At 42.9% G+C, this 23,377-nt stretch overlaps 1 protein-coding gene across 1 annotated transcript in view; it reads left to right on the plus strand.

Annotated features, from left to right (window-relative positions):
* Nucleotides 1-23,377, plus strand: part of LOC113961062 (SET-binding protein-like) — a 451,480-nt gene that overhangs the window by 51,316 nt on the left and 376,787 nt on the right. The window contains exon 2 of the mRNA XM_027671085.1: nt 6,654-6,737. Within this exon, the coding sequence (XP_027526886.1) occupies nt 6,654-6,737 (84 nt within the window). The remainder of the gene's footprint in view (nt 1-6,653; nt 6,738-23,377) is intronic.

Consider the following 23,377-nt stretch of genomic DNA (forward strand, 5'->3'; position numbering starts at 1 on the left):
ATAGAATGCTTTGGGTTGGAAGGGACCTTAAAGATCATCTAGTTCCAACCTCCCTGCCATGGACAGCAACACCTTCCATTAGACTGGGTTGCTGAGAGCCCCATCCAACATGGCCTTGAACGCTTCCAAGGATGGGGCGTCCACACTTTCTCCAACTTTTTTCCCTAGCTTTTGAGATAAAATATGTTGAAATTTCTGTGTTCTAAGGAACATCTATTGTTTTCAGTTTCTGTGCACCTAAGTTTCTCCAAATTCTAGAGAGGTTATTAGCTCCCACAGCTGTATCTGTTCTGAACATCAGATCAGTGGGACACTAAAAGCAACGGTGATTAGGCTTTGACATGTCTTCAGTGAAAACGCATGGGAAAGGTGCATCAAAATCCATAGATGGCTTTGAAAAATTCAGCCCTTTCTCTTCATCTACTCGCGTTTCAGCACAAAAAGAAACATTTTTCAAGTCTGACCTCCTCTAGCAAACTAGTCTTGGGCTGTGCAGCTGAGGAGAAAACTTGCAAGGTCAGCCTCTTTCAAACATGTGGCAGCTGAAAAGAAGATAATTAGGACAGGCAAATCCAAACAATACTTTTGCAAATGGTATTTATCTTTTTTTGTTTATGTGTGTGCACACCTATATTCTGCTTCTCCACCTGCCTTCAAAGGGAAGGTGATGATAAGGATTTGCTTGTCCTTTTTGTTGCTGTAGGGGAAAGAGTACCATTTGTGCACGATGCTACAAGAGATGCTGCAGGTGAAACTACCTCAGAGGGGACAATCCTGCCTGGAGGAGACAACTCCTGGGACTGAAGCACTTTTTTTTTTTTCCCTTCTTTGTGGGTTTGTTGTGCTGTGTGACCAGGTCTTTTATGCCGTGTAGGAGCAGGGAATGGTTTATGGAGCAATCAACTCCATCAGCAGTAGCGACAATCACACAATGCTTCATCTTTTTGTAATAGATTTAGCGTGTCTGTGGTCTGAAAGTATGGCCAGGAGGGAAGGGGATGTAAAATGTTGAGCTTTTTTAAAATTTTTATTCTTGGAAAGAGCCTGTCTGAGTTCCTTTATGCTTTTCAGGCTCAGAGATGAGAGAGAGGGTGCATATGTGTGAGGGTGTGCACACATCTGTGCCCATACAGTCGCTCAAGTGGGAAAAAACCCCGTTTGCGGTTTACATGGGAGGAATTTCTGATGAAGAACCCAGTGCTAAGCAGAAAGGCACATCCTGATCTCTACCAAGTGAGGGTCATGCTTGCAAACACACGCGCGCGCACACACGCTCTCCAGCTGCTCTGCATAATACATACAAAGTGCCGCCCTTTAATGAACATAAACTATGGCAGCTGGGATGCAGCCGGCTAAACCTTGCCATTAATAGACTAAAAAGGAGAAGAATGTTCCCAGTTTCTTTCAATGCTAGCCCTGTAGTTTCATCTCCCTTGAATGCTGTTCCCCCTCATTTGGGGCTCCAATTCTGAGATTTGGTGCATTGTTTGAGGTTGCAGGATGTCGGATTGATTTTGGAACTTTTGTATTGACTCCAGGCTCCTGAATGAAGCTGTCGTGTGTCTGTGGTTGGCTAGCAGGCTGTCTGACTGCAAGCTGTGCTTTCCTTTGTTGTTTAGGCCTCATTGAGCTGAGGGAAGAGGCTCATTTCAGGGTGATTTTTCCACCAACCTGACACCAGCTGTCTGTTATACTGCTGCTTGCCTCCACCTTGGATTCAGTTCTCATTTCCATTCGTTTCCACCCTTCTCCTCTTCCACTCTACCACTGTAGGCACCTGGGCACTGTTTCTTCAAGATGCATGGATCACCCTGACAGAACAGCTTAAAAAACATAAACACTGAATATGTTATTCTTCCCAATGTCATTTAAGCACCCATAAGGATTTTTATTTTAGGGTTCACTGTTGCAGTGATATACATAGAATCATAGAATATGCCAAGTTGGAAGGGACCCTCAAGGATCATCAAGTCCAACTTCTGGCTCTGCACAGAACACCTCCAAGAATCACACTATGTGCCTGAGAGCATTGTCCAAGTGCTTCTGGAACTCTGTAAGGCTTGGTGCTGTGACCACTTCCCTGGGGAACCTGTTCCAGTGCTCAATCACCCTCTGGGTGGTTGCACCAGTGCGCTGGTTTAAAAGTAAACTGGCGGGAGAAATGAACCTAACTCAAGAGAGATTACAAGTCAGAGTTACAATTTACTAAAAAGATTGCAATAAATACGATACAGGGAAAACTGGTTTTAACCCACAAAGACAGATATATAACCCAGCACCCTGGGACAAGAACAGAATGTTGTTGGTAAGCCCCTGTGCTGGGCACCACATGGCCCCCCCTGAGTGCAAAGTAAAAGGAAAAGGAAACCTGTTGGTCAGGATGATGGTTGCAGTTCCGTTGAAGTAATGATCGCAGTCTTGTCGAGAGTGGCAGTTGCAGTCCTGTTGAAGTTCTGGTCCTCCTCTGGATCCAACGAGTGGTACCAGAAGTCCCAAAACCCAAAGATTACATAAACTTAGGTTCAGGTGGGAATGCCCAGCACCTCCCCCAGGGTGGAGAGTTTCACAATGGGTGATTGAAATCTGTGAGTCATGGGATATTTTTGAATCTTTGATGGTCTAGGTTGTTGCAGCTGCCTATTATGCCAGTCCAGTGTAGCCCATTAGCAGAGATGACCCCTCAGGCTGGGTGTGAAGGTGCTAATGCCTCCCTGGAGGGGAGTTATCACAGCTGAGTCATTGGTGTGAAGACAGAGACACTCCCCTGTCTCACAGGGTTCTTTAACACCCAGCTTGTAGCCTGAGGTTTCAGGTGTGCCCTGGGCAGCTGCTGCAAATGATCCATTATTAACAGTCCATCAGAAATGACATAGAGGGTGTAGAAAAAACAGTTTTGATTGTACCCACATAATGATAAACTGGTCCTGGCCCCTGTAACTAGGGCAGCCAGCTCCTCGGGGGTGAGGCTACTGCCACTATTTTCAATGTCCATTGCTCAAAACCAAGGAAGGCTTATGGGAACTGAGCAGAGCCCAGACAGACCTGCCAGTGGCTGCAAGGTGCACGGCAGGGTGGAGCTAAGCTGAGCCCACCTCTTGAGCTGATATTTCCAGCAACAGACTTGGGAGACTGACTAGGGGTAAAATGGGATCCTTCACTTAATCCCAGCTAGCTCCTCTGGAGCAAAGAGCCTGGCAGCTCAGTGGACACCTGCCAGTTCCATGTGTCTCATGTCTAATTCCGTTAAATGGGGCTGGCAACTCTGCATGGGATGGCTCTGGGCAATGCTGCAGGGATTTGTGTGTGTTCCCGTGCCTCCTCCAGAGCCGCTGGTGTGAAGCAAATTGTGACGGACCCTCATTTGACTTCTGGGTAATGCAGTTTGGTATTTCTTGACTTCAGGCTGTTAAAACTGGCAACTGCTCAGCTCCTGTCACCCATGCAGCTGAGATAGATAAATTTGTTACTATTATTATAATTTTTCTTCTTTTTCTGCAAACTTTCGCCAACTGCTGAAGCCTGTGGTGCAAGAAGGAGGGTGAGGCCAGTGAGATTCCCTGTAAGAGGTGGGATAATGGGATATACGTGCTTTGCCAAGGAGCCTTCTTGCTCTTTACCTTGGGAAGGAGGATGTCTGATGATGAGTGGAAGCCAGCAGAAGGCAAAGCAAGCTTCTCCACTGGAAATCCTTGTGCCTACCTGCTTCTAAACCAGAGCATTGCATCAAGAGTAGGCAGCACAGGATCATTTAGTAGCAATACATCTGTGAGCTTTCAAGATCACTGTGCTCCTCCTCAGTCCTGTTATTAAAAGGTCAGGAAATATGGAAATGATGCTTCATGAAGTAAGACCAAATGTCTATAGTACCCAGTGAGATGAAGCTCCCCTCTTTGCAGTGTTCTCCTCTACCTCCCCTGTAAGCATCAGGTGCTGCTGAACTAAGGATGGAGGGATATATTAGGAGGCAACAACCACAGCAGGATAGCCCCAGTGAGGTGTTTTAATTTCTTAACAAACTCCTTGGACACTAGGAACTGTAAAATAACATACAGATAAACAAACAAAAACTCACTAACCCTTAGCACCCTGGAGGGCTCTGTTTCAGATTGCCGAATAAAAGCTGAAGCTGCATATGCATGTTTAATGTAACATGCGGAAAAGCATGCTTTCCTCTAATCTGATTCCAGACAGAAGTATCCAAAGCCTTTCCCTGTCCCTACTGAACTGCTTGGTGTAGTATAGTATGGCCAGTCTTCGCGAACGAAGATTTTGGGAAAGGTCTTTTACCTTTCGAGCCTGCACAATGGATTTTTTAGGTGAGACACAGCATGCGCTGAACTGAGCCCACCCTTTAATCCTAAGGTTCATCTGCCGGGGCCAAGCGAGCTTGGACAATGGCAGTGAGGTCCTCAGGACGTAGGTTTGTTTAGAGTGACCTTCTCTTAGATGGATGCCCTTACAGGGCTGACGAGCTCCATCTGCCCGGGGGAGTTCCCTGACCGGGAATCGAACCCGGGCCGCAGCGGTGAGAGCACTGCATCCTAACCACTAGACCACCAGGGGTCCCCACTGCTTGGTGTATGCAAGGACAAGTCTCTTCATGTGCCTCAGCTTCCTATCTCTAACATAATAATTTAATACAATTGTTTTAACTTTTAGTTTAATCACTTCTTTCTCGTGAATGGTTTTTGAATTTAAGAGATTACAGACTAATTATTGAAGGACTGTAGTAATGGGGCAAGAGCAAAACACCTTTGATAGATGGCAGTCACAGACAGAGGATCCCAATTGGAAGTAGTCCCCTGAAAACCTCAAAGTTTGACAGGTTGCAATCAGCAGCACATTGGGTATTTTAGTTAGGTATAAGGTGTAGGTACAGCCTTTTCAGTGTCTTATTTTTTCCAGCTTCTCTTTTGGAAAGAGGAGAAAAGATAAATTCTGTACATTATCTGACCTTGCTGGGACTTGTGAGATGGCAGGGTCACCAAGTAAGAGATCTCACCGCACCTGGCAGGTTGCAGGCTCTCCCGAGGTGACCAGAAGTTTATCTGCCTGTTTGTAATTCCTGCCACCAAGGGTCATCTCTCTGCTGTGCCCTGTCATTGAGCAATGGCTGCAATGCCTTTTAATCGTGCCCTTTTCCTTCCTCGTCATTTAGGGCAGAGCATTTCCACTTGGCTAAACTCATTAACTGTATTAATGTTGGGGTTTCCTTTTCTACATAAATTCATCCAGCTGAAATCTCATTACTCTCTATGGCTGCACACAAGCAGATTCTCCCTCTGTTCCCTAGCAGATGCTTAGAGTGTTTATTTTTCAGCTGTGGGGACCCCTGGTGGCCTAGTGGTTAGCATGCAGGACTCTCACCTCTGCGACCCAGGTTCGAATCCCAGCCAGTCCCCCGGGCAGATGGAGCCCGTTAGCCCTGTAAGGCCATCCATCTATGAGAAGGTCACTCTAAACAAACCTACGTCCTGAGGACCTCACTGCCATTGTCCAAGCTTGCTTGGCCCCGGCAGATGAACCTTAGGATTAAAGGGTGGGCTCAGTTCAGCGCAGGCTGTGTCTCACCTAAAAAATCCATTGCGCAGGCTGGAAAGGTAAAAAGACCTTTCCTCAAATCTTCGTTCGCAAAGACTGGCCATTATTATTATTATTATTATTATTTTTCAGCTGTAGACAGCAAAAGTCTGAAAAAAGGCAATGTCTTTGTGTGTGTCTATAGGAAAGCAAGTAATTGCGATGGGTTTGTGGGGACTCAGTTGGCTGTACTACTGTTTGAGTTCAAGGAGCATTTTGACCAAACCTGGTATCCCAGTGTTATTGTTTACTTTGGCTGAGCAGCAGGTATCCACTGGGCCTGCACCCAAGTCCCTCTGGAGGGAAGGGGGGGGAAGGGGGGAAAAGAGGTAAGAAAAAAAACTACTAGATCGGAGTTGCTAAGAAAGATTATTTATATTTTCACAAAGATAGAAAACACTATAAGCAATATGTATACAGAGAAGAACTAAAAATAAAGATACTTCCCCACAACCAATGATCTCCTCCCCCGATGGAACTGCCCGACTGCTCCACACAGCTACCCCAGAAGAGAAGAGAGCGAGCTACCTCTTCTTCCTCTTTTTATATTTTAGCTGACGTAACATGGTATGGAATATCTTCCTGTTTGAGTCAGGTGACTTATCCTAGTTTCCTCCCCGGAAAAAGAAATGTTATTTAGCTACACAAACCCACTACACCCAACCCCTTTCTGCCATGGTGATTTATCAAGATCTTCAGGTTTGATAAGCAACAAATGCTTTGGTGAAGAACCAAAGTGACTCAATCCCCAGAAAAGATCCACATTAACATGATGGACTTTGCTTCTCAGATCACACTCAGTCTGATGGGTTGTCAACAAAGTGAAGGTGTTTGAGCTCAGCTTATTTCCCAAACTGTTGGTTGTCCCCGATGCTGTGATATTGGCCTTTGTGGAAATCTTCTTGGCATCTTGGGAGCTATCCTTCTGTGAAAGGATATCTCCCAGCAATGAAGGATGAGTCCATAGGCTTCCCTAATCCCCTTTCTTCTCCTGCTCTTGGTTATAAATACAAACCTCTTGGTCTTCAGTGGTTCAGATTGTGCTGATGTTTTTCTTGACTTACCTCTTATAGGAAAAAGTCATTAGAGATGCAAAACTGCTTATGAGTTGTGGTTGCAGAAAAGGGAAAAATGCTCAAATGAAAGACTCAGATCAGGTCAGTCAATATGTACCTTAACTGGTGGAAATATAAGAATGTGTTAACATCCAGTTGAACTGTGCTGTTGCATGTTCCTGGACACAGAGTCCTTGGCATGACTGACAGTGGTACAGCATTAATGTTTTTGTATTTGTTATTTGTAGAAAAAACCTCAAGCAAGATCAGGGATTCATTGCACTAGGAGCTGTTAACGTCCTAGCCTGGCTTATTCCCATATGGTTTATTTATTCATGAATTCTCTTTCTTTATAAAAACCCACTCCAGGCAATGCCTCTCTTAAACAATATTGCACTTCCTTGCTGACTAAATGCATACAACCTTTGGACTCATACTGTAGCTGCCTGGATGGGTGGCAGTTACAGAGAAGCATGCCATTTGTTGCATGCTTTTGTTATGAAGTGGCACCATCACAAGGACATTCTTTATTGAGGTTCCTCAGGATAGACATAAAAATTTGTTCACAAACTGATGGCCAGGTTTCAATATTCATTACTTGGAATGAATGGCCCCTTATTCTAAAATTCACAGAATCAAAGAATCACTGAATATGTTGAGTTGGAAGGGACCCACAAGGATCATCGAGGCCAAATCCTAGCCCTGCACAGGACCATCCCCAAGAGTCACACCATGTGCCTGAGAGCATCGTCCAAATGCTTCTTGAACTCTGTCAGGCTTGGTGCTGTGACCACTGCCCTGGGGAGCCTGTTCCAGTACTGTACCACCCTCTGGGTGAAGAACCTTTTTCTAATATCCAACCTACACCTCCCCTGACACAACTTCAGGCCATTGCCTCAGGTCCTGTCACTGGTCAACAGAGAGAAGAGATCAGTGTCTGCCCCTCCTCTTCCCCTCATGAGAAAGTTGTAGACTGCAATGAGGTCTCCCCTCAGTCTCGTCTTCTCCAGGCTGAACAGACCAAATGACCTCAGCCACTCCTCATATGACTTTCTCTCAAGGCCTTTCACCATCTTTGTAGCCCTCCTTTGGATGCTCTCTAACAGTTTAAAATTTTATATTGTGATGACCAAAACTGCACACAATATTCAAGGTGAGGCCACGCCAGCGCAGAGTAGAGCTGGACAATCACCTCCCTTGACCGGCTGGCGATGCTTTGCCTGATGCACCCCAGGACACAGTTGGCCCTCCTGGCTGCCAGGGCACTGCTGACAGAATTCAGCACTTTCCCTTGTTGAACTTCATCTGGTTGGTGCTGGTTGGTGATTGCCCAGTCCTCTAATTTGTCAAGGTCTCTCTGCAGGGCCTCCCTGCCTTTGAGGGAGTCAACAGCTCCTCCCAGTTTTGTGTCATCTTCAAACTTGCTTAGCATTCCTTCCAGTCCTGTGTCCAAGCCATTTATGGAGATGTTGAAGAGCACAGGGCCTAAGATGGAGCCCTGCAAAACCTCACTAGTGACAGGTCACCAGTCTGATGTTACCCCATTCACTATTACCCTTTGCACCTGACCCATGAGCCAATTGCTCACCCACTGCATGATGGTCATGATGACCTTGGTGGGACCACTTCTAGGGTTCAGTAATTGCAAGTGTGGTGGACTGTGCTCTGAATGACAGCCAGCTGGTGGTCTGTTCCTACCTCCTACCATTTTGCACTTATTCAGACTAGCCAAGTTTGTCCCTGTCAAAATATTCAGATATTATGGCCTTCTGGCATTGTAGCTAAAGAAACATTTTATAAATATTGAGTCATCCAATGTTAAATTTGGTAGAATGAAGCAGTTGATCTGAAATATCAAATAACTTTGCTCTCTAATGTGCCATGTGAACAACCTGTGACCAGGTATAGAGCAGATTCAAACAGTGTCCACAAAGCTCCAGGAACTCCCGATAATTTACTAATGGTAAAAGAGATGAATTCTAAGGAAGAAAAATGTTTTTCATTTTCAACATGCATGTTCATCAACTGTAATTAATAACAATGTCTCTGAGCCTTGTTTTGTTAATGTCTGAGAAGATTTGAGAATAGATCTATCTATCTATCTATCCATCTTCCCTGCAGTAGGTTCTGTTTTGAGGAACATTGGTCACACTTATAAATGTTTTGTAGGATTGACTCTTTCATTGATGTTTTTTTTTTTAAAAAGTAGTATTTTCAAAATAAGAAATTCATTGTCATGAGCTATACTATCAGTTGACCATTGAGACAAGGATTCATATTACTTTTCTTTAAAGAATAGCTTCCCATTGTCTCAAATTATTAATCATGACCCCTCCAACAGTAACCTCATCCTTTGCCTAAGTGCTGCTCTTTATTAAGAAGTAATAGCTATTAGGACATGGCTGGACCACTGCTCTCGTTGCACTGGCACAGGGCTCAGGACTTCTGGCAGGAGGCAGAGGAACTTGGTTCAAAATTAAAAATAGATGCACGTGGTCCATGCTCCAAAAGTGAAATAGGCAGCTTCCCCTGTGGTCTTATTCAGCATCATCTGAGTGTCCTTCTTTCTCCCAAAACCTCATGACAGTTTTCCTCTTCCAAAGGTTGAATTCAGTGTTGTGGATGAAATAATCTCTCTGATGCTTTTTTATTTGTCTGCTTGATCTTCTTTTATAAACTTAGTGTCTTAGTTTAACAAGATTACAACTTAGAAATTGTGAGAAGTAAAATCTCAGATTCGAGTAATTTCCAATTAGAATGTATTATATGATGAGAGCGAACAGTGCGCTGTGGTGTCCAAGCCGAGTCTCTGTGACTCAGGAGGCTTGTCACACAAAAGCAGACACAGTGTCCTACCTTTATTCTCAGCTACTTCATTAATATTCATTATACATAGGCATAAACATTATACATTGTTATGTCAGGAATTCAACAGATGTTTTTCTTAGACAAGGGTGTTATCTACTCACAAGCATAAATAATATACATTGTTAAGTCAGACATTCAACAGATGTTTTTCTTAGACATAGTTTGTTATCTATACAAAGTTATAAATTCTCAAGAAAGGTATTATCATCTAGTTAACTAAACAGAGTCTCCTCACTATAAATTTTGTACAAGGTAAAAGGGAGGTAACTTGTTTTATGTCTTTATAGGGGCCCAATTAAGTTTTACGATTTGTTTCTCTTCTTTCTCTAGGTTATACTGACCTTATGCTGTTTTCTTTTTAATTAGCTCGAATCATTCTTTTAGTTTATTACAATCCCTCCCCTTTTTCTATAAGATTATTAATTCGCGTCTTTTGCTCTAACCTGGACAATATTAATTTGACATTTTCTTCATCTCGGGAAGGTGGAGTTCTGGTGACTAATAGTACTTTGGCACTTTGAGCAGTCTTTGGATCTGTCAACATTGTTGATATTTGCATCCCCTGTACGACAGAAACTATTAATTTAATGAAGCAAGGGTCAAGACATGGTAAAAATATTATGCTGGCCAAGCGCATAATAAAAGGAATCCTACTTTCTTCCACCAAGCTGTCCCTAACAAGTTATCCCACTATTGGCTGTCTAGCATGGAGTTCCATTTTTGTACGGGTACGTGAGTCAGTTTTCTAATATCCTTTGCGATGTCCATAACTGCCTGTCTATTATCATCAATTTGTAAGCAACAATCTGAGGTATTGAATTTTCCACACACACCTCCTTCCTCAGCTAACAGATAATCTAAGGCAAGCTGATTTTGGTACACAGCTGCTCGAGTTTTTGATTGCTGGCTTGTGATTAGATCCAGAGTTTGAATTGTCTTATTGGCTACTATTTCCATGACTGCCTGAAGGCGCATAATTCTATTTAGCATGTATATGGGGGTTCGATAACCCCAGGTCCCATCTTGGGCCCAAGTAGCTGGTCCGTAAGTAGCAATGATTCGCTCAGGAGGCCATTCATCATCATACCACTTTTGGGTTCCTCCAATGTCATTCCTTTTTTCTTGGTGTATGGTTCCATAATCATCGTACAAGGGTACACCTAAATTCATACCCTTTTCGGGGGGCAGTAAGAAGAACCCCGGTTGGATTATACCCAGTGTACAGACTCCTCTCCAGTCTTTAGGGAGCTGTGTATATGCTCGCTTTCCACATATCCAAAATAATCCTTCTGGAGCTACCCATTCTAAATTGGTACTATTTACTTGGTCCCAATATATTTTCAATTCTTTTATGCTTTCAAAAGGATTTTTCGAGTTTGTTTTATTACACCACCAGCTTTGAGCTTCATCGTGCCATGTACAACCTGCAGTCACATTGTTAGTCCAATATCCTAATGGTTCTTTTGGCCACCAAAATTCTCCTGTGGTATTTATAATTTTCACTGATAGGCATGGGGACTCTCCTACTTTAGTTCTATATGTTTCCCTACCTCTTCGTTCAATGCATTCTTGTCCGACTACATCAGAAGTTAAAATCCAACCTTGGGGCCTAGATTCTGATGCTTTCTGGGAGTGATTCCATTTTAAAATTTCCCATGGAGTGAGACCAGTCCCTTTCCAGGGCCACTCTTCTGTCATCAAAGGTCCACTACAAATCCAGCACTTAGATAAATCTAAGGTTTGAATAATATGTTCCATTAGATCAATATATAGGTTAGTTCCATAACCTGGGAGTTGCCAATCTTCTCCTAGTTTGTCTTTTAATTTCTGGTATAAGTCACCTGTGTTGGAAGGCTTTTCTTGCATGGTTCCTTTTAATGTAGTTTGCACTTTTTGTTTTATTATTTCCTCCCTTTTCAAGTCCTGCATTCCACTCCCATCAGAAATGTCCCAATGGCCTTCTTGAGTGAAACAAATCCATTCCTCTCCCTTAGGACAACTAAGTTCCAACCTGGTTCCCCCTTTTCCTAAATTTTTTGCTACCCATAGTTGCCGAGAACCCGTGTTGCAAGTGTTCAGTCGTCTAGAGTCATAGCAGACTTTATTGATAAATGAGTGGTAGCTTAAGCTTTGAATCATACAGCCTTTATATCGTGTAATTTGGTAGCATTTGGCACATTTGTCAGACAGGACGTGAACCCAAAAGCAGCAGAGTATCCAAAAGGGTCCAGCATAACTTAAACCTCCACAGCCCATGCCCAAATGGGGTTGCAGCCCGTGGCTGGCTGTCAGTGGCAGGCTCAGAGGTTAACCTGGTCTTGCCCCTTTTAGGTCTTCTAATTTAATTAAGGCCCAGTTTTTCTGTTTCCAGGTAAAGGTTCACTTTATCTTGCAAAACCCGTGTTCTGTCAGCAAATTTACTATCCCCACTAATTAATCAACATATAGAAATTGTTGGCCATTGTGACATTCTTTACATAGGGTCTATAAAATTAAAGTCATCTAGTGGACAGTCAATTTGGGCCACTTCCCAAGCAAATTTCTTTGCACAGTGTCCTAATGCTGTATACCAGTCCGTCTCAAATATCTCCCAATTTACTGGTAATAACAATTCCCACCCACAGAACAGCTTATTTATCTGTACTGATTCTAATTGGTGTTGATCCCCTTGCGTGTCACGACACTTAGGGCAATGTATATGTCAGTTAAAGGCTACGCAGGACCATATATGGTGACAGTGCCTACACTGGCACTCTACCCAACCATCGTGTTGAGACCCCGGGTGTTTTATACAGAGTATTCGACTTGGTGGTGGCGGTTCAGGAATTAGGGAATCTTCTTTCTCAAGGTCATGAGCCAACGCAAGGATTGGGTTAATTAGATGATCAGTAATATATACACCTGCCCCTCCACTCTGCCAGGGGATGGCTCCCTCTTCTCATGAAACAAACCGCCTTCTCCTAAGAATTTGTCCTGGGGATAATTGAAACCAGGATCTCAGGCTAGGTTTTATGCTGAAACTTTCAGGAAATACCTGTCGGGCTCTTAAGTCTCTCTGTTCTGGGGATAACTCGTTCCAGTTCTCAATATGTCTCCTCCATTCAGGCGATGAATTCATAAAGGTTTTTTCTGGAGTTTGAGTTGTGAGGAGTACCTGGAAGGGACCTTCCCAAAATGGGGTTAAAGAAGTTTCTTTCCATTTTTTTATTAAGACCCAATCCCCAGGGTTTATCTTATGTATCTTGAAATCTAATGGTGCTGTTTGGGCTAAGGCTTCTCGCTCCCTTATTTCTGTTAATCTTTTTGTAAGCGTTTGTATATACGTCTTAATTTGGTGTCAATATTGTTATAGTCACCTACTGCATATTTTAGCCGGATATAAGGCATTCCATAAAGCATTTCATATGGTGATAGACCGAGGTCTGCCCTGGGCTGGGTTCGGATACTTAATAAGGCCAGTGGCAAGCATTTAACCCATGACATCTGGGTTTCAATCATCAATTTAGTTAGGGCTTGCTTCAGAGTCTGGTTCATTCATTCGACTCTTCCTGAACTTTGGGGGTGCCAGGGAGTGTGGTGTTTCCATGTGATTCCTAACGCAATTGTTATTTCTTTGAGTATTTTTGAGGTGAAATGAGTTCCCCTGTCTTAATCTATACTATATACTATTCCATATCTGGGAATTATATTTTCAAGTAATACTTTGATTACAAAATTTGCTGTAGCCCTTCCAGTAGGTATTGCCTCTACCCAGTGGGTCAGATGGTCGGTTATTACTAATAGATATTTCCATCTATTCACAGGTGGGAGTTCTGTGAAATCCACCTGGATTCGCTCGAGGGGTCGGTATGCAATATTCCGTCCCCCTACAGAAGTATTTCTCATAACCTTTTTATTTACTTTTTGACATGTCAAACAGTGGCTGGTAACTTGCTTAGCAATTTCAAAAATTCCTATGCACCCATAACATTGTAAAAACTGATCACATAGAGCTCGTGTTCCCCAGTGAGTAGTTTGATGTAACTTCATTAATATTGCTTGTGCTATCAGTTTAGAAACTATTTTTCTCCCATCTGCTAGGATCCATGCCCCCCCTTCCTGCTTCTTTGCACCTATTCGTGTTAGTTCTTTCTCTTCTCTCTCTGAAAATACTGGTATTTCCAAATTTTCAGGCTGTTGTAAATTTAATATATGTAACTTGGTTATTTCCCCCTTTTCAGCTGCATCTTTGGCCACATCATCTGCTAAGTTATTTCCTCGGATTATGAATGATATTCCCTTTTGGTGTCCTTTTACATGGACTACTGCTATCTCTAGGGGTTTCCTTAAAGCTTCTAATACTTGATTTATCAACTCTTCATGTATTAATGATTTACCTCTCGTGCTTATTAACCCCCTTTCTCTCCATATTTTCCCAAATGTGTGTACGACTCCATAGACATATTTTGAATCGGTGAAATCAGTTCCCCTTTTTCCTTTCAATAATTCAAGAGCCCGGTAAAGGGCATATAACCAGGCTGAACTAAGCTTTCCTGATTCTGCAATTGTCATGCTATTCCCATCGATTACTGCATATCCAGAAATTCTCTTCCCATCTTTGTATCGGGAGGAGCCATCAACAAAATATTTTTCTCCTTTTTCTAATTCCACTTCTTCTAAATCTTCTCTGACTTTGGTTTGTAATTGTATTAGTTCTGAACAGTCATGCTCTAATATTTGAGTCAGTTCACTTGGTTCTCCATATAGAAATTGTGCAGGGTTCTGATGATTAGTTACTAAGAGTTCTAATTCTGGACTATGGATTAATATAGCTTCATATTTTAAAATGCGGGCATCTGTTAGCCATTTTTATACCTTTTGATTCAGTAGTGCTCGTACAGTGTGGGGGGTGTAAACTGTAATTTTTCCTCCAAACGTGATCTTACGGCTTTCTTCCACTAATATAGCAGTGGCTGCGACAGCTTGTAAACATACAGGCCAACTTCCGCTGACTGGGTCTAGTAATTTTGACAGATGCGCTACTGGCTTTCGGTGTCCTCCTTTTTCTTGTGTTAGTATTCCATAAGCAATTCCTTGTTCTACATTTACAAACAACTGAAAGGGTTGTTTCAGTTCAGGGAGTGTTAGAACTGGAGCTCTGGTTAGAGCTCTTTTAATTTCTTCGAGCTTTTCACTATCTTTTTCATTCCACTTTACCACTTCTTGGGTAAGTTTTTCATATAAAAACTTTACTAATCCACTATAACCCTCAACCCACAACCTGCAGTATCCTAATAATCCCAGTAACCTTCTTATATCCCTTTTAGTTTTTGGGGGAGTTATGGTCAATATTCCTCTCACTCTTTCAGCATCTAGTCGTTTAGTTCCCTTATCTAGCCAGTGACCTAAATACTTTACCTTTTGTTCTACAAATTGTAACTTCTTTTTGGAAACTTTTAATCCTTTTTCTCCCAGGAAGTTTAAGAGTTTTATTGTGATTTCTCTGACTCCCTCTTCACTTTCCCCAGCGATCAATAAATCATCTACATATTGTATAATTTCTATTCCTAGAGGTTTAGGGAATTCTAATAGTAGTTTTTCTAGGGCCTGTCCAAACAGGTTTGGAGATTCTGTGAACCCCTGAGAAAGAACTGTCCATCTTAATTGTTGTTTCCTTCGTGTTTGCGGATCTTCCCATTCAAAGGCGAAGATATTTCATCTTCCTTCATCTAGTGGGCAGGCCCAGAAGGCATATTTTAGGTCTATCACGCTGTACCATATATAGTTAGGGGAAATATGACTCAAAAGGGTGTATGGATTTGGAACTACAGGGAATCAGGCAATTGTTTTTTTGTTTACTTCCCTTAAGTCTTGAACTAGTCTAAAGGTACCATTCCCCTTTTTGACTGGAAGTATGGGAGTGTTATGAGGGGACATACAGACTTCTAAAGTCCCATTTGTCAGTAATTTGTCTATAATGGGCTTAAGGCCTGCCCTTCCTTCTTGAGAAATAGGATATTGTTTTATTTGTATTGGGCGATTGGGATCAATGATTTCTATTTTTATGGGGTCTATTTTTAATTTCCCCACTTGGTCTCCTGAGGCCCATGCGCTGGGATTAATCTTTTCCTCATCTTCCTCTTTGAGAGTCATTATTTTAACTCTCATTTCTCCTTCTTCTGGCACAACTCCTATTCCCAGGGAAACTTGTAGGTCTCTTCCTAAAAGATTGCAGCCTGGCTCAGGTACTAAGAGTAAGTCTCCCACTGTAATTTTGGTTTCTCCCTCAATCTGAACTTGTTTTATTAGAGGTACTGGAAATCCCTCTCCCTTTGCTCCAATTACCCCAATTGTGTCTTTACTGGCTCTACAACCTTGAGGAATTTTGATTACACATGATCTATCTGCACCCGTATCTACAAGAAATTCATATTCTTCATCCTGGGGGCCTAATCTCAGCTTTATCAAGGGCTTCTTATGATGTTTTTCTCCCAGGAAATAAAGCCCCTGACTTCCCTAATCCCTTTCGGCTTCTTCAAACAGTTTCACGTCCTTCTGTCTCTTGGGGCAGTTTCTCTTTAGGTGACCTTTTTCCCCGCAATAATAACATTCAAACTCTTGGCCCCTTGAGACAGTTCGTTGGGGTTTGCCTGTATTCAGACCTCCCTTTTTCCGTTCTCCTTTAAAACTCTTCCTCTCATCTGATTTTACACCTTTATGTGATTCTTGGATGGCAGCTACTAACACTTTTGCCTTTGTTTTTGCTTTTTCATCATCTCTTTGCACATAAACCTTTTGTGCTTCTCTCAGTAAATCTTCAAGCCCCCGGTGCTGCCAATTTTCTAATTTTTCTAATTTTTTTTGGATATCGTTCCAGGAATTACTTACAAAGTGGACCTTTAGTACCACTTGTCCAGTTGGAGTTTCTGGGTCCATCCCTGAGTATTGCTGTAAGTCTTTTCTTAATCTCTCTAGCCATGCACTCAGGGTTTCATCTTTTTCCTGCTGACTTTTAAATGCCTTTGTGACATTTTGCCCACGAGGCACAGCTTCTTTAATTCCCCTTATTATTAAGGTGCGATAATCTGCCATGTGTTGTCAGTCTGCGGCAGAATTAGAGTCCCAGTTGGGAGGATTAATGGGCATTTTATTGTCCCCTGGGGGGCCTAGTTGGTTCTCCCTATCCCATATTCGTATTCCTGCCATTCGTATCATCTGTCTCTCTTCTGGGTTGAATAGTATTCCCAGAATGGATTGCATTTCTCCCCAAGTAAATGTGTTTGGTCCTAAGAATTGATCTAGTTGTTCAGCTACCCCTAAGGGGTCATCTAATAATCTCTCCATCTCTTTCTTAAATGCCCGAACTTCACTTGAATTTAGGGGAGCATTTACAAACCCAATTCCCCCTTGTGCTCCTCCTAAAGGCACTTCTCTAAGTGGGTATAATTCTCGTGTCGAGGGCACCCCTTCATTTTCCTCACTAGAGCTGTCTTGTTCTACTAAAAGGGCTCTAACTTCCCTTGGGGTGGTTCGTCTCTTCCTCCGAGTCTTATGTTTTTCAGGACTCTCACTCTTACAATTTTGCAGGGTAGTGGAGTCTGCAGTTGAAGGAGTTTGTACAGGGGAAGAATTACTCAGAGGTGCTGTGGGAACAGCAGTCGAAGGGGGCTGTAAAGAGGGTGGAGAAAGGGGCTGTGGAAGGGGTTGTAAAAGGGGTTGATGAGGGGGTGGATTATAGGGTGGAGGTAACTTGTCTAATGGCTCCCATTTGGTTTCTGTTAATTCCTTTTCGACTTGCTTTTCTTTCGTTAACTTATAAACTTTAATAGGTTCTGGCCAAACCTCCTCTTTCCAGCAAGTAGCGTATTCACTTTCTTCAGAGTTTGTCGGCTCCTTGCTGTTTACATAAATGTTGAGGGCTTGCATATCCAACCCTCAAATGATCCATACACAGGCCAAGAGATATCATCATCCCTTATTTTTTCTTTAGTCCACTCAATCATGCAGAACTGAATCATTTTTGATTTTTCCTTATTTTTGGTACTCTCTCTCTTTTCCCAGTTTAAGATCATTACCCCTAAAGGACTGTCTAGGGGTATATCCGGCAATGCCTGCCTGCTCCCTTCCTTCCTGAGGCAACTTAATTTACTAATTCCCTGCCCCATATTCCGAGGTCCCTTCTAAAGTCTTCCTGCCTTCCTACCGACCCTCTGGGATCCCGTCTAGGATTTTTCACCGACGCAGTGGTCCCTTCTGAAAAACTCCCACTGACCCCAGAGGTCCACTCATCAATTCAATCGCTTCATCCCTTCACCTGCTGTGCCCCTCGCAGGGAGACAGAAACGAGGTTAGAAGGACTCCACTCTCGTGCCACAGCTATGCTGCGTCTCATTCACTCATTCACTCCGACCTCTTTATCCGCCCCCCCGAAGTGATACTCACAGTCCGTTGTTCTCACTCGGGTCTTCATGCACAAGAATTATGGGCCTTTTTGCTGCAGCGCTCTGGGAGCTTTTTAACTCCTTGCTCTCATCATACGTATGTGTTACCCTGGTCCTTGTTGAGATACTAGGCCTGTGAATAGGCCACTGAAAAAACAGCGGGCACGCTCCTATCCCAGGCACTAAATATCCCCCAGAACACAAAGGGTATCACGTCGGACAGGTCACCAAGTTTGTGAGAAATAAAATCTCAGATTCGAGTAATTTCCAACTAGAATGTATTATATGATGAGAGCGAATAGTGCGCTGTGGTGTCCAAGCCGAGTCTCTGTGACTCAGGAGGCTTGTCACACAAAAGCAGACACAGTGTCCTACCTTTATTCTCAGCTACTTCATTAATATTCATTATACATAGGCATAAACATTATACATTGTTATGTCAGGAATTCAACAGATGTTTTTCTTAGACAAGGGTGTTATCTACTCACAAGCATAAATAATATACATTGTTAAGTCAGACATTCAACAGATGTTTTTCTTAGACATAGTTTGTTATCTATACAAAGTTATAAATTCTCAAGAAAGGTGTTATCATCTAGTTAACTAAACAGAGTCTCCTCACTATAAATTTTGTACAAGGTAAAAGGGAGGTAACTTGTTTTATGTCTTTATAGGGGCCCAATTAAGTTTTATGATTTGTTTCTCTTCTTTCTCTAGGTTATACTGACCTTATGCTGTTTTCTTTTTAATTAGCTCGAATCATTCTTTTAGTTTATTACAGAAATTAAGAAACTTCAGGTAGAAGTGTGGAAAAGGAAAAGAAACAGCTTTTTATTAACAAAATCTGAATAAACAACAAATGGTGCAATCAAAAACTTTCAGAAGAAACAAAACAAAGTTCCAAATCCCCAGGTGGGGGGGGGGAGAAACCTGCGACAACCCGGGGAGGGGGTGGGGAAAAGGCAGGACTGTCCCGGCAGTTCAAAAGCTGCTCGCAGCCACGTGTGCTCGCAGCCATAAATGGAGTCCCTTTTTCCCACAGGCAGTCTTGAAAGCAGAATCCCTCACTCTGAGATGGGTCAGTCTCTCTCTCTCTCAGTCGTTCTCCGCGAGGTGTCCCATGGGGAAATAACTTCCTCTCAGGAAAAGAGAAAGAGGTGGCCAAAAACCGGGCTCCCGCTCTGTTCAGTCCCGGACCAAACCCAAAAGCCTCCAAACAAAGGACTCCCCAGCTGTCCCTGCGGCCACTGCGCTTCCCCACGAGACCTTCCCGTCTCCCCGCTCCTGCGCTGCCCCGCATGTGCGGCTCCGCTCCGCCCCCACCCCCTCCCTGACTCCCCCCATCCCGGAAGAAACAGATGGGTGGGGGAGAAACAGGGACTGGACCCTAGGGAAGAAAAAGAAAATTCCAACATCTCTTTTCAAACTTATGACACTTAGGTAGATCCCAGTATAACCTAATGCATGTGCAGTCCTTGCAAGGATAAGATTTTAAGGTCTGCTCAAATGGTTGTATCAGTTTTCAACAGCTGATGAGACTGCATAAGAGCTTGGCTCTGTGGGACTCCAGTTCTACCAAGTAGACTCCAAACCAATCACATTTTTTGAGAATTTCTGGATTCCTTGAAGAAATACTGTGCTATTGAGGTGAGGCATGCAGCTCTGCTCACCTCGTGCACCAAGTTGTGAGGAGTCCAGCTTCTCTCTCCAAGTCACTAGACTGGGGATCGCAGGCCTGATATATATATAAAAATATATATCTTCTTTCCACTTGTGTCACCAGGCATCTGCCTTGAGTAGACAATAGTTTAATTTATAATTATGCTGGTTTTCCTAACAGTACAAGTTCTTTTTAAAAAGGCAGTGCAATCAATGGATGTCACCATTGTTTCAGCAAAAACTTCAGTACTGGATTGAAACACATCTCCCCAATCCCTCCGTGAGAAATATCTCTAATTAAAATTTCGGAGATGGCTAAATAAAGTGAAATAAAGAACTTTATTAACAGCGCGCTGGGTGCAACAGACTCGTGACCAGGTCCAAGCACACCTGGATGGGAGGGACGAGCCCTTTTAAGATCCTTCAATTTGCATAGCCACTCCCTCGCTCCTCCCATGCCAGACCTCGCTCTTTTCTTCCTTAAAAGGCGATCTTTGCCTTCTGGCGCAGTCCATTGGTTGTCTTCATTCACCTATCAGGTTGTTTCCCTGCCCCCGGCCGCATGGTGCCCTGGCAGTGAGCCCAGGCTGGTCTCACCACCTTGCATTCTTCCTGGCTCGCCTTCTCACTGTAACAGTAAGCAAGCAGAACAGTAAGTAACAATAAGTAGCAGTAAGCAGGCAGAACTATAAACAGAGCAATAGGCAACCCCAAGCAGAATTGTATGTAGCAGCAAGTAGGCAGCAGCAATAAGCAACTTCAAGCAGAACCACAAGCAGAACCACAAGCAGTCCACCAGTCCCCAACCACAAAATAGCTCCCCAGTCTTTCAAACAAAATGGCTCCCAAGTGCCCTGGCATGAGGCAGCCATGGAAACCCCTGCTTGTAATAAAACTGCCTTATTTATTTCCCACACCCCCACCCACCAAAATCCACCTTAATTACTTTTTAAAATGTTTTAATTGACTGTGTGGAAATCTGCAACAAAACCCTTTAGAAGAGAGCATAGGAAAGAAAAATATCTTTTGTCTCCATCTAGCTCTTTGATACCTGGCAGGTAGCAGTAGAAAATTGGAGCAAGTCTGCCACACTCTTTGATCTCTGCCAAAGTTGTTGTGGGAGTAACATTGTTTAATGGTTGAAGGAAGTTATTGAAGAATAAAAGTACCAGCAAAGACAAAGGGACCAATAGAAATTGACTGGTAAAATGCTCTCAAATTTTATGTGCTCAGGGCTACTGATAAATTTTCCATCTTAAAAACAGGGGGGTGAGTTTGGAGGGTAAAAAGTATATAAATAAATCCACCTCTTTAAATAGCTAACTGGCCTGGTCTGAACTGTCAGAGCTAAGTTCCTTTTGCAGCTGACACTGAAATATCTGTTGAGGGTGTAGCAGAGGGCTGAAACTGGATTTCGGAGAATCTGCCTTAGCTTTCCTGGCTCTCCCTTGCATTCTTCCACTTGTCAGCAAGAAATGAACTGAAGCACGAAATGAGAGAGTGCAAAGGCTCCTGCACTCCATCTGAACAAATCTGGATCGCACCCCCATGGTTAATGTTTCTCTCCCCTAAAAGAAATAAGAGTAATAAAAATAAATGAAAGCATTGTCTCTCTTGGAAATATATGGGTGGAAGAAAGCAGGAGGAGAGATTTGGGGGAGTGAAGATATGTTGTCCACTGTCTCCTGCTACAAGTTTATGGCAGAGTTTGAATCTATGCTTGATCTCTATCATTGGATTCTGCACAGGTTATAAAAAACTAAAACAAAAATACAATAAATAAAGAAACAAACAAATAAAATAATAAATAAAATACCAAGAGACAAGATGTTAAATGTCTGAGGTGTCTGGGCAGTAAAGGACTCTTAAAAATACTTTGTTCATTGAATAAAACAGTCTAGGTGATCATACAAGGAACATAAGAAAATAGGAAATTGTGATAGATCATTCAGTCCTTTGAGATCTCAGGGAACTGTTATATATAGCACCACTGATAAACACATCCATTTGGCACTGTTAACTATTAAAGGCAAACCGTGTAGCTTTGTCATTAAACTCATTCCACCAATTAAACTTTTCATTTCCAAAATACTCATATAATACTTCTACATCTTGTTCCTGCTGCCAAATCAGTCTTTTCCCCCCATGATACGAGTGTTGGTCTCAGCAAGGTGGAACACCTTTGCTTCTCCATTCACCCACCACAATCTTCTTGCTGCTGGTGGTGCTGTAGGAGGAAAGCAGTTCCACTTGGTGAACAAAAATGTTGTAGAAAATTTAATCTCAGAAAACTTTTTTAAAAGCTGGAAATCCCTTCTTCTCAATGAGATCTGGCTGAGAGACTCACCAACTGCCTTTTCTCTGGACCTCCCAATTTCATACAGCAGTTGTGCTTTGGCAGTTGCTAAATCTAGTGCTAAGCGTCTGTGTTCCTGGTGGTTGGGAAAGTTTTTCGGTTCATTCATCTGTTGGGTTGAATTAAAAAAGTTGTGAAGTGGAAGTTGGGTGGATAAGTCCCCATTCTTTGGATTTACGTAAGTTTTGGAGTTGTAATGTTGTGAAAGAAATTTCCTAAATGTAAACCTCCGAACAAAAGAGATTGAGGTTATTGGTGTCTTTTGCAAGTTCAGCTGTAATAGGTTTGTGTTGCAGTGGGTTATACCTCCCTTCATACAATACCATTGGTAAGCTGATGTTTCTAATGGCCTTTTGTTATCTGTACTTTGGCTGAACGCCCAGTGTCCACTGAGACTCTGCCCAACTCCCCCCAGAGGGAGAAGGAGGAGGGAAGGGGGGTAAAAAGAAAAAAACTTGCAAAACCAAGGCTGCTAAGAAAGGCAGTTTTATATTTACACAGAGAAGAAAAAAAACTATAAGCACTATACACACAGGGAAAACTGACAATAAAGACTACTTCCCCACGAAAGGTGTTTTCCTCCTCTGAAAACAGCCGTCTATCCCGTGCAACTGTCCTGGAAGAGAAGAAGGAAGTTGTTTCCTTCTCATCTCTTTATATCTGAGCTGACGTAACATGGTATGGAATAGCTTATTGGTAAAATATACATCCGGTGACCTATCCTAGTTCCGTTTCCCTCCCAGAGAGGGTTACAAACCCACTACAATCTCCACCCCTTATTCCATACCATTTTACGTCACACTCATATCCCATATTCGCCTATATCCCGCACTTATACAGGTCTTGTCTTCTACGGTTGTCTCATCGTTGAGCACCAGCATCAGCTTAGTTTGGGCCTTTCTCGTCTGGTGACTTATTTCCTGCAACATACAACTCAGAATATGAATTAGTTTTTTCCCAAGGTTAAATCTCCTTGAGGCACACACTGGGTTTCTCTGTCTTCTCTCATTATCCACCAAGTATATCCTGGTCCTTGAGCAAAGACAATCCCACGAATGGGTTTACCTTTGCTTGAGGGAGGGTTAACCCAAACTGCTTTACCTAACATACCTCTCAAGTGAATTACTGGGACTTTGTCTCCATCCACAGTGTGAAGGGGCTCTGATTGAGCACGCCCTGCTCTATTGACGGAGCCTCTAGTGTTGACTAGCAATGTAACCTTTGCTGGATGCTGATCCCAATTCTTGAAAGTCCCCCTACCAAATGCCTTCAGAGTAGTTTTCAGCAATCCATTACACCGCTCAACTTTTCCAGCGGCTGGTGCATGATATGGGATGTGATATACCCATTCAGTGCCATGTTCCCTTGCCCAAGTAGTATTTAAGCTGTTTTTGAAATGAGTCCCATTGACTGACTCAATTCACTCTGGGGTACTGTGT

This window comes from Neopelma chrysocephalum, unplaced genomic scaffold, assembly GCF_003984885.1.
Source record: "Neopelma chrysocephalum unplaced genomic scaffold, ASM398488v2 Primary Assembly neopelma1_97033, whole genome shotgun sequence".
Taxonomy (NCBI): Eukaryota; Metazoa; Chordata; class Aves; order Passeriformes; family Pipridae; genus Neopelma; species Neopelma chrysocephalum.